The sequence below is a fragment of the Aplysia californica genome, unplaced genomic scaffold (genome assembly GCF_000002075.1).
Source record: "Aplysia californica isolate F4 #8 unplaced genomic scaffold, AplCal3.0 scaffold00084, whole genome shotgun sequence".
Taxonomy (NCBI): domain Eukaryota; kingdom Metazoa; phylum Mollusca; class Gastropoda; order Aplysiida; family Aplysiidae; genus Aplysia; species Aplysia californica.
Genome location: NW_004797354.1, coordinates 1,664,756 through 1,684,690, shown reverse-complemented (window position 1 = coordinate 1,684,690; position 19,935 = coordinate 1,664,756). Strand labels below are relative to the sequence as shown.

At 39.8% G+C, this 19,935-nt stretch overlaps 1 protein-coding gene across 2 annotated transcripts in view; it reads right to left on the bottom strand.

Moving 5' to 3' along the window:
• Window positions 1–19,935, bottom strand: part of LOC101852086 (trafficking protein particle complex subunit 9) — a 43,832-nt gene that overhangs the window by 4,269 nt on the left and 19,628 nt on the right. For both annotated transcript variants that reach the window (XM_005094557.3, XM_005094558.3), the window contains exons 10-21: window positions 19,027–19,203; window positions 15,885–16,021; window positions 15,108–15,193; window positions 13,180–13,309; window positions 11,906–12,125; window positions 10,929–11,017; window positions 8,711–8,848; window positions 8,203–8,261; window positions 6,345–6,487; window positions 5,299–5,409; window positions 2,944–3,094; window positions 897–990 (exon numbers count right to left, since the gene is read on the bottom strand). In XM_005094557.3, coding sequence (XP_005094614.1) covers window positions 897–990; window positions 2,944–3,094; window positions 5,299–5,409; window positions 6,345–6,487; window positions 8,203–8,261; window positions 8,711–8,848; window positions 10,929–11,017; window positions 11,906–12,125; window positions 13,180–13,309; window positions 15,108–15,193; window positions 15,885–16,021; window positions 19,027–19,203 — 1,535 coding nt within the window. The remainder of the gene's footprint in view (window positions 1–896; window positions 991–2,943; window positions 3,095–5,298; window positions 5,410–6,344; window positions 6,488–8,202; window positions 8,262–8,710; window positions 8,849–10,928; window positions 11,018–11,905; window positions 12,126–13,179; window positions 13,310–15,107; window positions 15,194–15,884; window positions 16,022–19,026; window positions 19,204–19,935) is intronic.

Sequence of the window (19,935 nt, the reverse complement as noted above, 5' to 3'; positions counted from 1 at the left end):
AGGGGGGGGGAGGGAGAAAGAAAGAGAGACAGAGAGAGAGACAGAAGGAGAAGGGATTTCTAGAGTACTATTGCCTCGAGTACCAATCTATGATCTTGAATAGAAGACGAGATATAAGAGACTGACAGGGGGGGGTGGAGGGGGTGGTTGCCTGTTGCCAGAGGTAAATTTAGTGAGAAATCATCCGTCAAAGTTTGTCCTTGAAAAGTGCAAATTTACATTTTCCGTCCTTTTGACCTATATTTTTCAGTAAAATCCAGAAAGAAATGTGCCATGACGCTGTGGAATCAGGCGCTTGTCAATTTTGGGGTATACGGAGTTAATGGTATAATCTTAAAGCTTATTCATTTTCCTTGCATTCGACTATCTACTATAAAAGTCCAACTATTTGCTATTGAAGGAGGTCGAGGTTGCCTTGTTTCAGAGGTAAAATTAGTGAGAAAATGTCCTCCAAAGTTTGGTGATTTCCAAAGCTTTAGAGTCCTTGGAAACAGTAGATTAAAATTCACTGTGCCATTAATTATTGTTTTTCAGTAAAAATCCACGCAGCAATGTATTTTTTAACGGAGCTAAAAGGTGTTGAGCCAAGAAATAAAAATTAGATCAAAATTGCCAAATAGAAGGAAAAACGCAGAATTCTTCGATTTCATTATTTTGACGAGCGCCTAATTTCACCATGATGGCTCACAAATATTTTTATCAGGATATTAAAGGTGTTGAGCCAAACAAAAATCAGTAAAAATTGCCAGACGTCCATTTCATTACTTTGACGGGCGCCTGATTTCACTGCAATACTGCACATAACTATCTAGTAGTCGACACACTGGAGCTCAGGCGCACCAGTCTTGTAGAGTTAAAAGATGTAAGACTGAGAATCCTTTTGTACACTTCCTTACCCCAGCGAATGTCCGATAGGAGCAACACCCTGAGTTGTTCTGGAGTCCAGGTGAGGTAGTCGATGCCCACTGTGCCAGTTGCTTTGGTAGAAGGCTGAAACAGCATGTTCGATAGTTTCAGTTTTAGTTAAGAGTTTTACAGCACTTCCAACCCAAACCAATCATATAAGTGGTAAGGACTATAGGTGTTACAGAGAGTAACAAACACAAAAAGAAAAGAAGGAGAGTTAGAGTTTTTGTACAAGTTTTACTGCACTAGCAACACAATAAGGTCATATAAGTGCTGAAGTGTTACAAGAGAGTAACAAACATAAAAAAGAAGGAGGGGAGATAGAAAAGATAGATTTTTTATATGAAAGAAGGAGCAAACCACACCAGAACACCCGTCAACCACCCATGTCTGATGGATTTTTAAATATTTTTTTTTTGGCATGTGTTTTACTGCGCTCGCAACTGCATAAGGTCATATGAGCGTGTGGGACACATTAAACATTTTCGGTTGGTAGGAAATTTAGAATTTTGCCCGGATGGAGGTCGAAGCCTACTTTTATTGATTTTAGACCACCAAGGGATCTTTAACGAGCGCAACTTGCACACGGGACCTCCGAGATTTTTCGCCCTTGTCCGAGAAGGCTAGGTGTAGATCTTTCCAACCAGAAGATCAGGGGTGTGGCTGAAAGACAGCAGTAAGAAGGAGCCAAGGAGTAGCAGTAAGAAGGAGCCAAGGAGTAGCAGTAGAAAGGCTGCAGAAAGAGTCAGAAGCGCAAAGGAGGGGGAAAACGGGGTGAGGGGGTAGGGGCAGAAAGTGAAAACGAAAGCAGACGACAGAACAGTGCTAGAGAGCAGGAAAGAAGGAAAAAAAAAGACAATTTTAGAGAAAAAAAATTTTTACGGTCGCTACCCGGATTCGAACCCGGGACCTTTGCATGAGAGGCGAACATCTTAACCTCTAGGCCACGAGAGCCCCGGTCTGAAGTTTTACGTAAGAGAATTTCATCAAAACAATAAAGGTCACTTGGTGCAGGGAAAGAGTAAGACAAAAACATGATGAGACAGACAGAAAAAAAAAGTAGGAACTACCAACGGCACCTTCTACCTTCCATCAAGGTCATCTTAGACACTAGATCTCTTAATGAAATATCTATCTCTATCTTTTTTAGGACTGGACAACTACGAGATGAGCTTACAGAATTTCAAACAAACGTCCAAGAACACCCACGGGTGATACATAGCACAATCCAGTAAAATACTGATTGAGCTAATAATTTGCATCATTTGACCATACTGTTTCAAGCTATATCTTTTTTAAAGCGATGTATAATATTTCTCTTCACCTCTTTTCTTCCATATCCTCTCTTCTAACTTATAAACATCATGTAAAAAAGCTGAAAAAGTTTGAATGAAAAGGAATATTTCTGGAGAAAATTTTTTTTGATCAGACAAACCCAACAAAACACCAGAGTTTGATTACTTTTATATTTCTTTGCACTGAGCACATCTCTTAGCAAAAGGCAGTGTATATCTAATAGTTGATGATACACAGAAGCTGAGGTAACCAGAGCCAGTACATCAAGGCTGTTGGGTATCAAAATATGAAAACAATTTAACAAAGTCTGTTAGTTTTTAGTTTCAGTGAGAGTTTTACTCCATTTGCAACACAAATAAGTCATATAAGCGCTGAAGAATAGAGGGGTTATTACAGAGTAAAATACATAGAAAAGAAGGAGAAGAGATAAGAACGATAGATAAAACTTGTATTTCTATTTGTATAGCAAATGATGTAAGACTCTTACTGAACTTTAAAAAACATTTTTTTTTTCAACAGTCAGAATGTAGTCCTTGAGCTCCTTGACATCCAAAAACAGTTCAGCTTTGAAATCTTTGTAACAACATTATACCTACATAGCATAAAAAAAAATTAAGGAAATCAAGGTAACACAAGTAGTGTACAAACACCAAAAATTAAGGTAACAAGAACAAAGTAAAAGTACCATTAAGAGTAACGCATATCAGTAACTTGATAATCCCACCTCCACAAATTACTCACCATGGTCCACTTAATGTCCACATATCTGGCCAAGCACTGACTGTACGGGTCAGGAGATGCTCGAGTACGGTAGTGAGCCGGGATTCTGTTTTGCTCCATCTGACTCATGTCCACTTGCTCCGCATCCAGGCGCGGTACTTCCAACCCAATTCTGAACGAACGAGAAAAAAACTATTGCTCAGCTTAGACATAGTAGGAGTTTTACAGCACTTGAAACACAAATAAACAAACTGGCATCAAATGAGCTGTTGCTAGAGGGAAACATAAAGAGATAAGAAGAACGAGAGACAAGGTTGATAGACGTTTGCTGATAAAAAAAAGGAGAAAACTACACCAGATTGCCTGTCAACCACACACACAAATGTTATTTTGATTATTTGAGTAAACAGAAGAATTTAGACACAATAACAGTCATCTAGTATTGGAAAAGAGAAAGACAGAAAACAGAGGGAAAGAAAAAAAAGTAGGACCCATCAGTGGCACCCTCCAGCCACCAGTATGACAAACTGTCAGAATACCAAAATTTCTCTTCTAACCAGTTAAACAAGCACTTAGTCATACCTTCGAATGGCTTTAGTACAGTTGTGAGAACGGCACAGAACAAACTCACCACAAACAAGTGTCACTTGTGACTGTGGTTATATTTGTCTGATGGTGCCCCACTCCTAGCCACAACAGGCCTACATCTTCCCCAGTCTCTCCTTTGATGTAGTTTTTCATGAAGCCCCCAGTCAAATTTTATATTTCAATACATGATGATGGAGGCCTTCCCTAATTTCTCTTTTTCTCTACTTTGCCCTGCAGCACAGTTGTCATCAAGTCTGTTTTTATCTTTCAATTTACTTGGCAAAGGTATCTGAGTCCCCTATGGCTGATTTTTAAAAAGACTACACTATTTATCAAGTTCTTTCAGAACACTTCTGTTTTTTATTCTATCTCTATCCATTTTACCCGCAGCAGTCTTCTGTAAACAAGACATTTCTCCTGCTTCGACTCCATTTTTATCTTCCTTTTTTAAAAAATATGGCCAGGCCCCACTTCCATACAGAAAAACTGACCACATCAGACTTTTTTCAAAATTTAAAAACAAGAGTGAGAAAGTAAAATAAGCCCTTCAATGCAGCAGGTAAATAGGCCCCTGTGCCGGGGGGAAATCCCAGGAACCAAGGCTGCTCAGGGGTGACCCCACTCTACCTCCCATAACTTTTTTATTTATGAATATTTCAACATGAATTTCTCCATGTACATTCTACATTGACCCACATTTCTATGCTTTTGGGGGGATTTCATCGAGAGATAGGTGGAGAAAGTTGGACTTAGTTAGTTTTAGTAGAGGTTTTACAGCGCTCGCAACTGCATACGGTCATATGAGCGCCAGAAGATTAGAAGTGTTACAAGAGAGTAACAAACATAAAAAAGAAGAAGGAGAGATAAGGACAATAGATGTTTGATAGGAAAGAAGAAGCAAACCACACCAGAGCACCCGCCAACCACCCACAAGTTATAGTAAGTAACATGATGCCCAAAACAACACCACCAAACAACATAAACAACACGCATTCGAGTAATGAAAAACTGATACCAAAAAGAGGGGAATACATGTCGTGTAAGTGCTCGCAGGTAAAGAAGAAGTGACAAGAGTCTTTTCCTACCTTATACAACGCTCGTACAATCCAAACATATACATGTAAGCCCATCTGTGCTTACTGCCAGTAAATAATTTTGTGTGTTAAATGTTTATATCTAGATCTAATCTTCTCTTTCGAGCTAAAATCTGAATCTAACGCTTTCAAATGGGGGGAATTGAGGTAAGCATAAAGGGAAGGTACCTCAGTAATAATTACAAGATTTTAGCACCAACTAACTCCAACTTTCTCCATCTATCTCCACACCGCCAAATAAGGGACAGCCCCAGAAAATTTGGGAAAGATGGTAATCCTGTTTCCCTTTTTATTGATTTTCTACACCTGACCTTGGAACACAAGAACAAAACGTCGACCTGTCAAATAAACATCAGCATTATAGAAATTTTACTAAATGTCTTCTCTTGCTAGGCAAAAACTTACCTTTGTAAATGTATTCATTTAAACATTGTACATTTGGTATTTCAATTACACCTTTTTCCTGTGCTATACTTTGGATGGGCTAGTCCATCACATATTAAGTATTTTGCTGTTTTCTGGCCAGAAACCTCAACAAACTTTTTTTTTAAACCACCAACTTTTTCAGTCTACGAATGTGCACTCCATTTTTCTGTTTCTTATAACCTTGAAGTTGGCAGATATTAAATAGTGTCGACATCAAACTTAAAAGTAGTGTCAGCAGCACCCTAAAAATCTGAAAAGCTGCACTGACCTGCGTGTGTGATGAGGCTCTAGAACAATGCTGCTGTCTGATGCGTAGCTTAAGTCCATCTGATGGCCAGACACATTGACCAGATCCAAACACAGGCGACAAAATTGAGGGCTGAAGAACAGAAAAGTTTAGTTTTAGTAAGAGTTTTACGGCACTTGCAACACAATAAGGTCATATAAGTGCCAAGGAATAGAGGTGTTACAAGAGAGTAACAAACACAAAAAAGGAGGAGAAATCAGGATGATAGATGTTTGATAGGAAAGCAGGAGCAAACCACACCAGAGTATCCGCCAACTACCCATGAATAACAGTAAAGAATATTACAGCTGAATCATTGTTATGTAAGAAGTTGGCATGACAAACAACTGCCATACTAATAATAATAACATTTGTGCAGATCATTACTACACTGAGGCATTTTGCAATATCTTCGTCTTTACATAATGTTGCATAATATGAATACAGCATGTACATGATCCCTCATTCTCGCACTCACACACACACACACACATATACAGACAGTCTTTCTCTCTCTTCCTCTCTCTCACTGATTTTCTAACACACACACACACACACAAACACACACACACACACACACACACACACAAAAACAACAACAAAAAAACAATGTTTCTCTCTCTTCCCTTTTTTTCCCTCTCTCTCACACACACACACACAGCAAATTCCCCCCCACCCCCCACCCAAATACTTTTAAAATCTAATTAGAAAAAAAAAAAGAAAAAACAAACTGAGAACAGCCAATTCACCGGTATTTGCGGTGTAGCGGTAAAGCACTTCGCAATTACAAGCAGGAGACCTGAGTTTTTAGTCTGGTTTGGGAGAATTTTTATCGAGTCTCTCCATCATTCTGCAGAGACATTGTTTCCCTATCAGCCAAGATTGGCTTTGACAGGCAGGGTCAAAGTCTGGCTTCCTAAATAATAAGCTAAATAGTCTAAATTGCGTTGATTTGGTCATTAATTAAAAACACCTACATTCTTTTTTTTTTAAAAATTTTTAAAAAAGGAAAGGCAGCCAAAACTCACTCATTGGTATTCTGCAGGTCCCATCGAGTGATGTAGACAGAGGGCAGGATATCAATGTTAAGGGCCAGAGAACACTGCCTGCAGTAGCCAGCCGTCAAACCCTCCCCACCGCTGTACTGGAGGGACAGCACTGTGTCTATGCTCTGGAGGAGTGAGGCGAAAGTAAATGGGAGGGGGGGTTTTTTAGTTGTTGTTCTTTTTAATTGTTAAGAAAACATGCATGTACACTTGAGACATTATAAATACATACATATATGGGCAATTCTCCTGAAAACTTGAACTAGCAATGGTTTTCATTGTTTGTTGTTTCGAAACAGAAATTGGACGAAGTGTTTGATTTAGTCATTAAGTCATTGTAACGCTTTCGAATTGGTCTTTGTGTTTTATCTTTATAGAATAAAAATGAGTAGCTACTTTATGAATTTTATTTTAAGGCTTTCATGCGCTGATGTCATATATTTCTAGCTTTGAGGTTGGTAGTTCGGGCAATTGAAGTTGACAACAAGTTATTGTTGTCTGAAATATTACAAATACAAGGATAAGGCTGCTTGTCTCAGTGTTTCAAATATTTAAGACCGAACATCAATAATTTAACTTAGCAGATAGACTCCATCTCGGGGATACAAAGTATATTGATATGTCCTATTTTGGGTAATGTCACACTGTAGGCTTGGTGGTGCAAGGCGAGGCGTAAACACCGGGAACAAGGCGAAGAGGGTGATGCAAGCCATGTGACTTTGTATGGGATTTTCTATGTCCATTTTAGTTTCAGTTGAAAATGAACAGAAAAAGATAGGCGCTGTCTCTCCTGATCGACGAGGTAACTCCAAAGAGAAAAGAAAGAAAGGAGTAGGCGAACCCAATTACTTAAAATGCTTCATTAGTTTGGTGAATTTCACCACTTGAAGAGAAAATTACCAGACGACAAAAGCAGATGTGCAGATTCAGTATGAATGAGTCATGATTCCTTTTTCTATCTGCATGAAATGTTCATGGTTAAACACACCTGAAGGACTACTAACTCTAGACATCACATCTCAACGATTGAGAAAGAAAGAATGAGAGATCGATGGAAAGAGTGTTAAGAAGGGAAAGTTATGGAAAACCGATGGATAGGTAGATCTTGGTCTACAAATTAATTGAAAAGAGGCCAATTCTATAATTAGAATGTCTTGCTTTGAATAAAAGTAAATGCTTTGTGTGCTTTGCTTTTATTTTTCATTTTTGTTTTGACAAAACAGTTTTCACTAACTCTCCGGGGTTTTTTTCTTGTTATCATCACTGAAATTATGTAGATCTACTAGTGTCAAGCATGCTGTCAATATGTGCTCATGTGCACGCATGTACATTTCAAGCAATGAAAACGATTGTACATCCGCCGGAATTTCTCCTGGCATCTCCTCGCTTCGTGCCGTTCTTGGTATGACTGACAACGTCCGTCTTTCCTTTTGGTTTTACATGTATTTTGATTGCCCCGCCCTTGCTGCTTCGATTTGTCTACAGTGTAACTTTATCCTTAGTTTTCATAAAAAGTTAATATTGGCTTTAACAAGAGGAAAGTAAGTTTATATATTGGTCTTAATGGTTACACGGACTAAATCATTTTGACCGAAGTTTTTGTAACAAGTGTTCTGCCAATAATATTTAGGACATAGTAGCTGATTTTATCGTCTTGAACTATGATAAGACTAGCAAGATGATGTAAGTGATGAATGGCTTTGTTTTATATTCACTTTATTCATATTTCGTATACATTCTAAAACAGAATTTGTGACTACTTTCTCAGTTACGAATTATTTTAACAAAAGAATACAAAAAAGTAAACTCCAAAAAGACATGAAAAGGAAACGTAACTTACTTTCTCCTTGACTTCTGCACTTTCAGACCTTGACCTTGGTGACATTGAAGCCCCTGACCCTGCAGAAGAAATGTCAGTGATTTACGTCATTAGAATATGAACTACCATTTCAAAACACAAATACAGTGGAATCCCATGTTCTGGGCTGACAATGTCTGAACGTGATGGTAAAAATTTCTAGGACCTGAATGTCTTGGGTCAGAGTTGAAAACGTGCAGAACCGTTGGCTTAATTTTCATCCCATAAACTACTCAGAAAGAAAAATTCCCATTGCGTTTCTTGCTCAGAGACCCATTCATGCTCACAAACTTTTCTTTTTTGTATGTAGGTCTTTTTTCGTCCCCATCAATAAAATTTACATCATTTAGGAAGCAAATTTAGACTGTGCCTGTCCGGACCCATCTGGGATAATCCTGAGAGGGATACAACACCCCAGCAGGAAGAAAAATTGTTCCTTCAGGGGGTATCAACCTCAGGTCTTTTGCATGCGACAAGCAGAGGGACCTACCTGAGACCATCTCGGACGGTTGCAGGAAATCGCTGTCTCCATGCATGTAGAGGGAAAAGCAGAGCTGTCCCGTGGTCTCGATTGGCAGCTGAGAAGTGATGTTCTCTTCCACCCAGCTCACAACTCGTGAAAGGGAACCTGTCAACAAAGGGGGCAGTACAGAAAAAAAATACCGTTAGTAATTATTTCATCCTGTTAGTTGTTTCTTTAAAACACACATGGATTAAACATGGGCAGCACAACCCCCCCCCCCCCCACCCCCTCCCATTCACCCCATTAAAAAAAAAAAAGACCAACATAATTTATTTTATTCTCTACAAGTTAAAAAAAAAAATTAAACCCTGACAATTGCATCATTCTATTCATTGAAAAAAATCCAGCTGTTTCATTATATCCGTGAAAAAAAACCCATGTCAATACAACACAGGCTGCTAAATAAGAAACAGTTTTAGTAAGAGTTTTACGGCACTTGCAACACAATAAGGTCATATAAGTGCCGAAGCTTAGAGATATTACTAGAGAGTAACAAACATAAAAAAGGAGGGGAGATACAGATGATAGATTTTTTATAGGAAAGAAGTAGCAAACCACACCAGAGAACCCACCAACCACCCAACATAATTTGTTTCATCCTATCAGTTAAAAATTAAAAAACAAAAAAAACAAAAACAAAACAATCTTCACATGTTTAACATAGACACCATAAAAGGATCACAAACTTTAAAACAAACCATTGTGACTGACAAAAGCTTGTCTGTTTTGTTTGAGTAAAAAGAAGCATCTCAGCACCACAATGGTCAGTAAGTGCAGAAGTGAAATGAATACAGATAGAAACAAGAGGGAAAGAAAAGAAGCAGGATCTACCAGTATTTCCAAAACAAATGTGAATTAAAACTTATTAACTCTTCACATGCCATGAGTTATGAGCACATTATATGTGTCACGGCACAGTAGAATCAGGCGCTCATCAATTTTTGGGCATGTGGAGTTATTGGTATAATCTGAAATCTTTTTCATTTGCCTTGCTTTCAATGAAAAAAAAAACCCCATCTATCTTGAACAGAGGTTGAGATATTGCGATTGAAAGAGGTGGGGTCAATGGTAAATAAGCGAGAAAATGGCCACCAAAGTTTGGCTACGTCAATAGCTTGAGAGTCCTTGAAAACTGACAAATTTTTGTGCCTATAATCAACGCTTTTCAGTAAAATTCACATGGAAATGTGTTTTTATAAGGACCTAGCCTTTTCGCTGCCACGCCCGTAGAATTTGCAGTCCTGAACAAGTAGCATTGTGCTTAGGGCCCATAGAATTTACGGGACAGTGACAGAGGTTGTTTCGATACCAATTATAAGGGAAGTTACTGCTAAAATCTTGTAATTATTATTGAGGTACCTTTCCTTTATGTTTACCTCCATTTTCCGCCCCATTTGAAAGCATCAGATTCAGATTTTAGCTTGAAGAGAAGATTAGATCTAGCACATGCACCGCACAAACATGATTTATTAGTGGCAGTAAATACAGACAGACTTACATGTACACATATTGTACGAGCGTTGTATAAGGTAGGAAAAGCCCTCTTGTCACTTCCTCTATACCTGCAGACACTCACCCAACATGTATTCCCCCTTTTTTGGGTATCAGCGTATCATTACTTGAACATGCGTTGCTAATGTTGTTTGGTGTTGTTGTTTTGGCATCCTGTAACTAACTCCAGCTTTTCCCCATCCATCTCTCAATTAAATCCCCCCCTCCCCCCAAATCATATCAATAAAAATGTGGTTCAATGTAGAATGTACATGCAGAAATTCATGACAAAATATTTATAAATAAAAAAGTTATTGAAGGTAGAGTGGGGTCACCCCTGTGCAGCCCTGGTTCACAGGGTTTTCCCCGCCACAGGAGCCACTTTCCCTGTGACATTGAAGGGGTTAAAAGGCGTTTAGCCAAAATACAAAAATTCTATAAAAACTGCCAAACTGGCGAAAACTGCCCATTTCTTCAATTTCATTATTTTGACGAGCGCCTGTTTCACCACAATGCCTCACATAAAATCAAACTGTGTAGAGAAATGCAATGTGATGTACCAGTGTTTGGTGCAGAAAGAGTTAACTTTATTGAGACCAAAATTACGAAATAACTGCTATTCATGTAACAGGAAACCTTTACAGATAAACGGCAAAAAGAGTTAAAGGAGGGCCAAAATCCCACAGCCTCTCACCTTGGACATCATTCTTTGAATTGATCCTCACAGAAAGCTTCTCCACCAGCTGATCCGACGTGTTCTGGACGGTCACGATCCCCTCCATACTGCCAGAAGGAGAAAACAACTTACATATTTTTTTTAATGCAGATGTTTTCACTCCCAAATCCACATAATTCAGATCATTTTGAGGCAGGTTTTCACACAGCTAGTTAGGTCCCAACCCTGGCTAAGAGGGACACAACACCCCGGCAGAAAGACTGAGATCCTCTATAAAAATTCTCCCCATTGCACGCTACAGTGAAGATGCCAGTTCATTGATCGGAAATGTGTGTAAATATTGCCCAGAGGGTGCTCTGGTGTGGTGTGCTCCTTCTTTCCTATCGAACATCTATTATTCTGATCTCTCCTCCTTCTCTTTTGTGTTTGTTACTCTCCTGCAACATCTCTAATCTTCAACACTTATATAACCTTATTGTGTTGCAAGTACCGTAAAACTTTGACTAAACCTAAACTAAACATTGACCTAATAGAAATAATCTGGCAGAAGGGCTGCTTTGACCCTGCCTATCCCATGTTGAGTGGGACAGGCAGATAGTAGCAGATAATAAGAGGCACCAGCCACAATAACTTCCCCAAACAGGAATATAACTCATGACTTCTATGTGCAGTGGAGAAGTCTTACCATTACAGCCCAGACACAAGACAACCAAGTCAGGTTAAAGTTATTTGTGAGTTTTCACGACAATGGTCTGTCATAGTCTTGATTTCCAAAGAAAATTTGAATTACAAATCACAAACTTCATACTGACCATGTTAAAAATCAGCTCAAACCATGCAGCAGGGACTCAAACTTTTAAAATCTCAATTTAATTCAATTCTATGCAGTGACACAAAACTGACAATCACCAGTATTTTAAGCAAATGCATCAATATTTACTTATCTAATTATTGTAACTAGAACTAAAAAAAAAAGCTTCAAATTTTTTACTGACCTCTGTCCGGCAAAAAGTGTGGCTGACCCCGATGCCACAACATCCGCTGAGTTGCCACTCGAGGAAAAGACGGTGGCCTTGGGCAATGAACAGCACAGAGCCAGATGAGGCAAAGGTGGGATCACCTCAATGACAATCTCTGACATGGGTGAAGGTCGCAGGTTCACCAGATCTCGGAGGCGGCAGTTACTCTTTACTCCATACACAATAGTTGTGTACCCTGTTCACCAGAAAAGGATAAGGAAGTGTTTTTTAAAGTTTTACAAAGAGTTTTAAAGCACTTGCAAAACAATAGTCATACAAGTGTCGAGGATTAGATTTGATACTTGAGAGTAACATACAAAGAAAAGAAGAAAAGATATGACGATAAATGTTGGGTTTTTTTGGTAAATGTTTTACGGCACTCGCAACTGCATAAGGTCATATGAGCGCGTGGGACACGCCTAATATTTTCAGTTGGTAGGAAATTTTGAATTTTGCCCGTGTGGCATACGAAGCCTACTCTTATCAATTTTAGACCACCAAGGGATCTTTAATCTATAGGGGAAAAGAGAGTGACAGAAAGAGAGGGGAGAAGTATGCGTTTTGGCAACAATTTCAAGACAATTATAGTAACTCAGAGCTGATGGTTTAACATTTTGGATGTGATTTACAAAAAGCCAAAGAATAACTGTTACAGTTTGCAAAGAACAGACGATTTGTTTGAATAGGAACAGAGAAGCACATCAGACCAAAAACAGTCTTTTGGGAGAAAAGCGAGAAAGCCAGACAGAAATAACAAAAGGACAGAAAAGAAGTAGAACCTACTAGTGGCATGATTCAACCTCCTGCCATTTCACCAGGAAGCGGACATACGAAAAACTTCTTAAAAATTGGAAGAACAAGTAGACAACACCACAGGTTCCATCAACAAGGTCACAACTACAAAGATTATAAAGATGGCATTGATGAGCACGAGATCTATGTTCCTCATGGAGCCCAGGAGTAGAAAATTTAACCTATTTTGTAAATCCTTATCAAATTCAACTACCCGAGTTTCCGCATAATTTTTATTCCTTTTATACAATAAAGACAATGATGGTGATACAATAAGAACAACAATACAGTCAATGATGACCATGTTAATGCTAATTATGAAGAAGAATATGACCGAGCCAATCAGAAAATCAGATGCCGATATATGTTCTCACTATTTGCGTCTAAAAAGTAAACAAATAAACATAAAACTCATCTAAAACTTTCATTAGCTTACTTACAACTTTTCCTCGACTCACCTAAGATTTTGAGTGTACCGGCCGACTTTGGCCTGACCATGAGCTTGACCGTCATCAGCCCCGAGTCTGCTGGGATCACAGGGTTAGCCGGGAAAATCTCCGCCTCCTGCTCATCTGAGGTCATGAGGCCCTGAACACACAGTGTGAGGGTGGGGGGGGGGGGGGGGGGGGGGTGTTAAGGCTGGGTCAAAAGAAGCTTGCTGACACCACAACTAAGGAGATGTTGCACTGTCTTTGAACTCTTTCTGTGAGCGTTTGGGTGTTGAAGTTGCCGCTGGTGTCTCAAGGGTTAGATCTCTGTGTGGGGAGTTCACTGGTGATATTTCTAGAGATGATTGATCTACTATGGATGTCTGTTGAGTACTTTCATGTGATTGTTTGTCTGCTGCAATTACATGGGTCGGTGTTTCAAAAGATGGAGGCTCTGGTGGGTCTTTTGAGCAAGACGGTGTTTGATGTACTTTTCTAATACAACCTTTATTTTGAAGCGTGCAAAAGGGAACACACAGGGCAAGCCGTACTGTTTTATTTTGATTGAAAGGTGTCCAGATGTGTGAACTTTCTTCAATACTATTTTGTGCAGCAGCTAGGGTTGCTTCTCAAATTTTTAAGGTGTATATGCGCTGTTGACCTACACATTTGTTGCACATTGTACAGGATGTGTGCCTGCACTATCCCAGTCCACGTTCACATGATAGAGAACGAGTATGTCATTCTTAAAATTTACACAAAAATATTTGCTCTAGTCTGCCTTCTTAACCTTTTGACTTTTGGCCCTGCATGTTATACACAATTTTTTTAAACACTCAGGGTGTAGTTCCCGCATGTGTTCCATTTTCACTTTTTCACTCTGGTAACAAACTCTCGTAACACGTGTCGACTCAGAATCCCAGAAAGTGAAAGCGGGACCTCGGGTGAATACCGCACGGGCAGCACGGCGGCCGGGAAAATATTATGGAGTGAAGTAACAAAACTCGCCGTCCTGCTAAAATTTTTGAACCAATCAAAACAAATTTTTCACAAATAACCTCCTTACTGACTCTTAATACAGTAGATAAAAAACTGGTTACAATCTGAAGTTCACAAATGGAAAAAAAATCCTGATTTTGGAGGAATCCGAGAAATACGTGCACCACAAGGTAGGGTTAAGTACAGAGGCAGTGTGTGTACACGATTAGAACTAGAACCAAACTAAAGGGTGCGTGTTATTTGGGAGAATCTGAGCTTTCATTTGATACCTCACACACCCATAGTGATAGACAAGAGAGGACATTTACAGGGGTCTATATCAAGAGAAAATGACAGACTTTCCAACCAAAATCGGGTAACAGCGCTATCGCCCAGGAAGCGATGGGCGGCCTGACTGTCAGGAGGGATTTATGACCCCGGGAGGTCAGCGGACGGGTTAAACTAAGTGCTCCTCAAGGATAGTAGAACTGAACAGCTGTGGGCCGCTTGCACTGTATGCTTCCCAGGAAGTTGAGGTTGTTTCAGAAGGCTCTCAGGTCTGCTGGGGTAATGGTACAGATTGTGAAGCGCATAGAGCTCGCTGTTGAGCAGGGATTTGTGCTATACAAATGCTATCTATTATTATGATGGGGGGGGGGGGGAAAACGCAAAGGAGGAAATGGGAAGTGGCCACTTTTACAGGCAATTATCTCATACAGGTGGCTCTAAGAGCAGGTTTGACAGTATCTTGGACGTGGGCATGCTCTAGTACTGACTAAATATGACAAAACTTATTTTTGAGTAAAGAAATATCCATCCACACAATAACGGTCATAAAGTGTTAGAAAAGAAAAAGCAAGAGTGACAGACAGACAAAAACTGCAGACAGAAAGTAAAGAGGTTAGACCTACCAGTGGCACCTTCAAGCCACATCCCCCTCATTAATACAATGAGTAACTGACAACTGTTGGTGCATTTACCATATAAAATATCTTGAGTTCGTCAGCTAAAGGATTGAGCAGCTGAAGGGAAGCCTCGCACACATCTCCACAGACCCACTTAAAGTCTGGGGAAGATAAAAAGAAATAAAACACCCAAAAATTATCTTCAAACTCACTTCTGGCTCGTGCAAAGGAGGTATTTGTTAAAGGATATAAAACAATGTTTCTTACTGGCACAGATAACTCACTCTGTTGTCATTTAATTCAAATAAACACCTTTACACTAGCTTGACATTTATGTTGTATATTTATTGCAATACAGCTGCACTTGTCTGTCCCAAGAAGACCACCAATGGTCAAGGAGAAAAGTGGTCACCTTAGACAGGTGGTCTTCTTGGACAGTGACATTATAACACAGTAAAAAAGTAATCGGGGGAGCGGGAAGTGGTCACTTGTACAGGTGGTTCTCTTGGACAGGTGGGTATTGGAGCAGATTCTGTACTTGAGGAATTGCTCACATTTTTCCATGTTAATACCTTGGTGTAGAACAATGTTTTAAACTGGGTTTAAGTGAAAATTTACATATGTTTCATGTAACTTGTACTCTTCCATCTGTTGCACTTCAAACAATCTTACCTCAGCTTCTGTAAAAATACTGACAATGTACATAAAGCAAAATGCAATAACTCATATCATCCAAAGGCCGACACATGATGCGGGTTTCCGTGACCGTCTCACACACAACACAACACAGACAAATTAAAGATTATTTATCACCATACTTAAACTTGTCACCAAAACTCCATACTGTTGTACCTGGCTTGCTGTCACTGGCGGCTTTGTTGCTGAGAGACAGCGGGGTGTAGATGAAGACCCCAGATGAGCTGGAGCTGTCCGGGCTCTCGATCTTGGTGGCCTGTAGGTGCGGGGCGGGCGGCAGCAAGCGGAAAGACCTGCGTCACAAGAAGACACATCGACAGACAAGGATTAGTTTGAGTTTTTTTTAGTCAAATGGAGTCTTAAGGCATTAGCGATACATCATCATAATATGCCAGATCGGCGACAGACATCATTCCAAATTGTTTGGATGCTAGTTACATTATACTGATCTTTCCCATAACCCATTTGTTTAAGCTCTCCAAATACAAGGTGATCCCAAAAAAAACTACAACCTTTTTTTATAAATATCTCGCACAAATGTAGTTCTAGAAAGATGAAGTTAGGAACAGATAAACTTGATTCAAAACGAATTTGTTTGACATAAAATTCATACAGAAGAAACTTATTTTCAGAACGGAAAAAGCATTAAGAAAAATACACCCATAAACGCAAAATGTGTCAATTTTTAAAAAATAAAACACTCTCGCCAGGAAAGTCATGAGACGATTAATTTGATTTTTGTCTTCTTTTTCTCTACAACATTTCATTGTTCCGACCTTGTGACATTTAACAATATTTAACTTCTCTTAGGGAGTTAAAGAACTAAAATTTTTGTTCTGAAATTTCTATAACAAACGCTCCACATGTCCTCCTTTGGACTCCAAACATCTTTAAACGCGTCATTTGAAATACTCGATGGCAGCCAAACATATCCCCACAAGAAAAAGTCTAAAGGATTCAGGTCTGGAGAATGCGGAGCCCAAATGTGTTCACTTCTGCGACTGATCACATGATCTCCAAAGTGGTCAGCTAGCTAGCCATGTCATTGATCTGACAGAAAAGTGCGGATTGGCCCCATCTTGCATGAACCACTGATCATGGCGATCCAAGTGCCTGTGTCTCCCCAGATCAGTCCAGAATTTCTTCAGCACCTTGAAATATGGGTCTGTGTTAACAGCTGCGACATGTCCGTGTGCGTCTTCAAAAAAAAAAGTACCCACCAAACCATGAGTGCTTAAGGCCACCCAAACTGTACACCTTTTGACATGGAGTGGCTTCTAGAGACAGTAGGAAGGTGGGTGGGATCTCCAATAGACAGCATTTTTGGAGTTTACATATCTTGAAAGTTAAAAATGAGTTTCATCACTCCTCTCTCTTTCTTCTGGCGCTGTGGCATCATAAACGGTCAGCAATGCCGACAGCACGCAGGAACTCAACACTAGCCCGAGGGTCCTTGAAAAATGCTGAAAGTGAGTGTCGTCTGGTGTTCCTGGTGGGTCGATGCGCTCTGCAGCTGTCTTGGTTTATAGACTGACATCCCTCGGCAACAGCTGGCGGGAGCACCATCTTACAGGCTCGTTGTTTGCTCCCCGCTTCATCACTGAACCAGATGTCATCAAAGAAACTTGCGTTCTCCAGGGCGGTCGAGGAACCATGGACATATCGCCATCCTCTGTCCCCGGTCAGTCTCGCGAAGCGTTTGCCTTACATGAATATGGTATGGGCGTAAGTTAAGATCTGCATTAAGAATACGGACAGTCGAAGTGTATGAAAGTCCTAGCTGTAGGCATCGTTTGCGGACAGATGTCTCATTAGACTCAGCGACTGAGTTCTGCACCCTGACGATGTTTAGAGGGGTTCGAATGGTGCGCGTTCGACCTGAAGTGGTCGCTTTTTCTGCAGATTTTTTGTTTGGATTTTCTATACACCCAAACTGACGGAACTTTTTAACCCATAACATCAAAGACCCTGATAGCATTTTAGCATCTTCCCATACCTTGTGCGGAACTAGCAAAATGTCAGGGACGGTGATTTTGTGGAGAGGTAATGTTCAATTCAAATTAATGCTATCTGCTCCTTATTAAACTGAACCATGATTTGGATAAACAAAACGGACTTGAAAAATAATAATGTCTGCAAACTTCCATTGGCCTGTTAGACTGCTGTAGCTTGCAATATGACGCAATTGTTACGACATTTTGTCGTAATGCGTACTGGTGCGTAATGTAATAAAAGGGGACAAAAGCAAAAAATGGGTTGTTGTATTTTAATGCACAATAAATTGCAGAATTATTTTGTGGAATCATCTCAAATGAATAACAGTCAAATTCCTTTTGAAAGAGGAATATTGTGTTCAAATTTGAAAATGAAAGCTTCAGGGCGGAGGAAAATATTTACAAAAAAAGTTGTACAGTTTTTTTGGGGGATCACCCTGTTGGTTGCTCTGGGTCTACCCCTGCCTCGTTTGCCAGTGAGAACAATACAAATAGGTCATGTAAGTGCCAAAGACAAGAGGTATTAAAAGTAGACAACAAACAAAGTAAAGGAGGAAGAAAGATAAAGGCGAAAGATGTTTGGCAGGAGAGACAGAGCACACCCCACCAAAGCACCCACCACCATTCACCCACACAGACAAAAAGACATTGGTCAAGACGAGTCATTTTCATTTTACAGAGCAAACAGTAATCAGCTCGCACCTGAGGACACTGTACATTCCACCGTTTCCCGACTGACACAACACATTCATCCCCTGATTGTTGATTCTTTAATTTTGTCATATTGGAGAAGGATGTTTATGGTTATTTTCCTTTGTCTATGATCATTTTCACAAAATGTTGCCGTTTTTCTTTAAAGAATCCATAATTCTTAAGACAGAAAAGGAAGAATAAAGAAAAAGAAAGAATTACAGAGATTGAGATTGTGAATGTAAGTAAATTATAACAGATGTCAATCTGATTTTTTAAATGTTATTATTGAAAATGTTTATGCCCCCACTGAAACTAATTTAGATCATGAAGACAGCAGGCTACCTGACGCTGCCTGTTAGGACTAACACAGGCTGCATGCGATATCAAATCCCAGGGCGAAGACGGGAGACAATCGATGAAATAAACTAAGCTATGCGGGAATCAAAAGCACCTCTTCAGCATAAAAGAGACAACACAAAAAAAAACAATTTTTTTAAAAAGAAAAAAAAAAAACAAGAAAAAAGAAGCAGTCTCCCCCCCCCCCCCACCCCCTATCTATAAATACAAAGCATTGGATGAAAAAACAACAACAACCAAACACAACATTTCACCTGACAGTAGGCAGGGCCAGCAGTGGTACAGGCGGCAGGATGAGGCCAGTGTCCAGCGCTAGAGGCTGGGGCGTGCCAGGACACTTGAGGGTCAATGTGGACAGGCCGGTCAGAGCCTCGCGCTGCTCGTTGACGCTCAGGTGTCGAAGCATCAGGTGCACCAGCAGTGTCATGTGTCTGTAGACAGGACGGACAAGATTTGAGTGTGGAGTGTGAGTAAAGCTGTTAGTAGTTTTGAGTTTTATGGCACTTGCAACACAATTAGGTCATACAAGTGTCGAAGATTAGAGGTGTTACAAAAGAGCAATAAACACAAAAAAGAAGGAGGAGAGATATGAACGATAGAGGTTGGATTTGAAAGAAGGAGCAAACCACATCAGAGCACCCACCATTAGTAAAAAGAAGTATATTCACACAATACAGGCCAATCAGGGCTGGGAGAAAACAAGACAGACACAACCAGCTGAAGGAAAAGAAGTAAGATCTACACATAGTGCCTTCTATCCAGCAGTGGACAAGATTTTATTTAGTTTTAATAAGAATTTTATGGCACTAGCGAGACAAATAGGTCACATAAGTGTTGAAGATTACTTGAGAGTAACATGACCTACAAAAAAAAAAAAAGAAAGAGGAGAGTTAAGGACATAAAGAAAAGAAAATAAAGAGCAAACCACAACATAACACCAGACCACCACCCATGGACAAGATTTGAGTTATCAAATCTGTTCTTGCACCTTAGAACAAACCATCCGTACCAGGATAGCAAACGCTTCTTTTCAAGGTAAATTTATCCAGATCCTTTCTCCTTAAAGGACACGAACAATTAACAATTGCTGTGGAATATCCATAATTCATTCTGCAGTTTGAATTTACTAGACTTCGAATTTATATCATAGAAGTTAAGTCCCA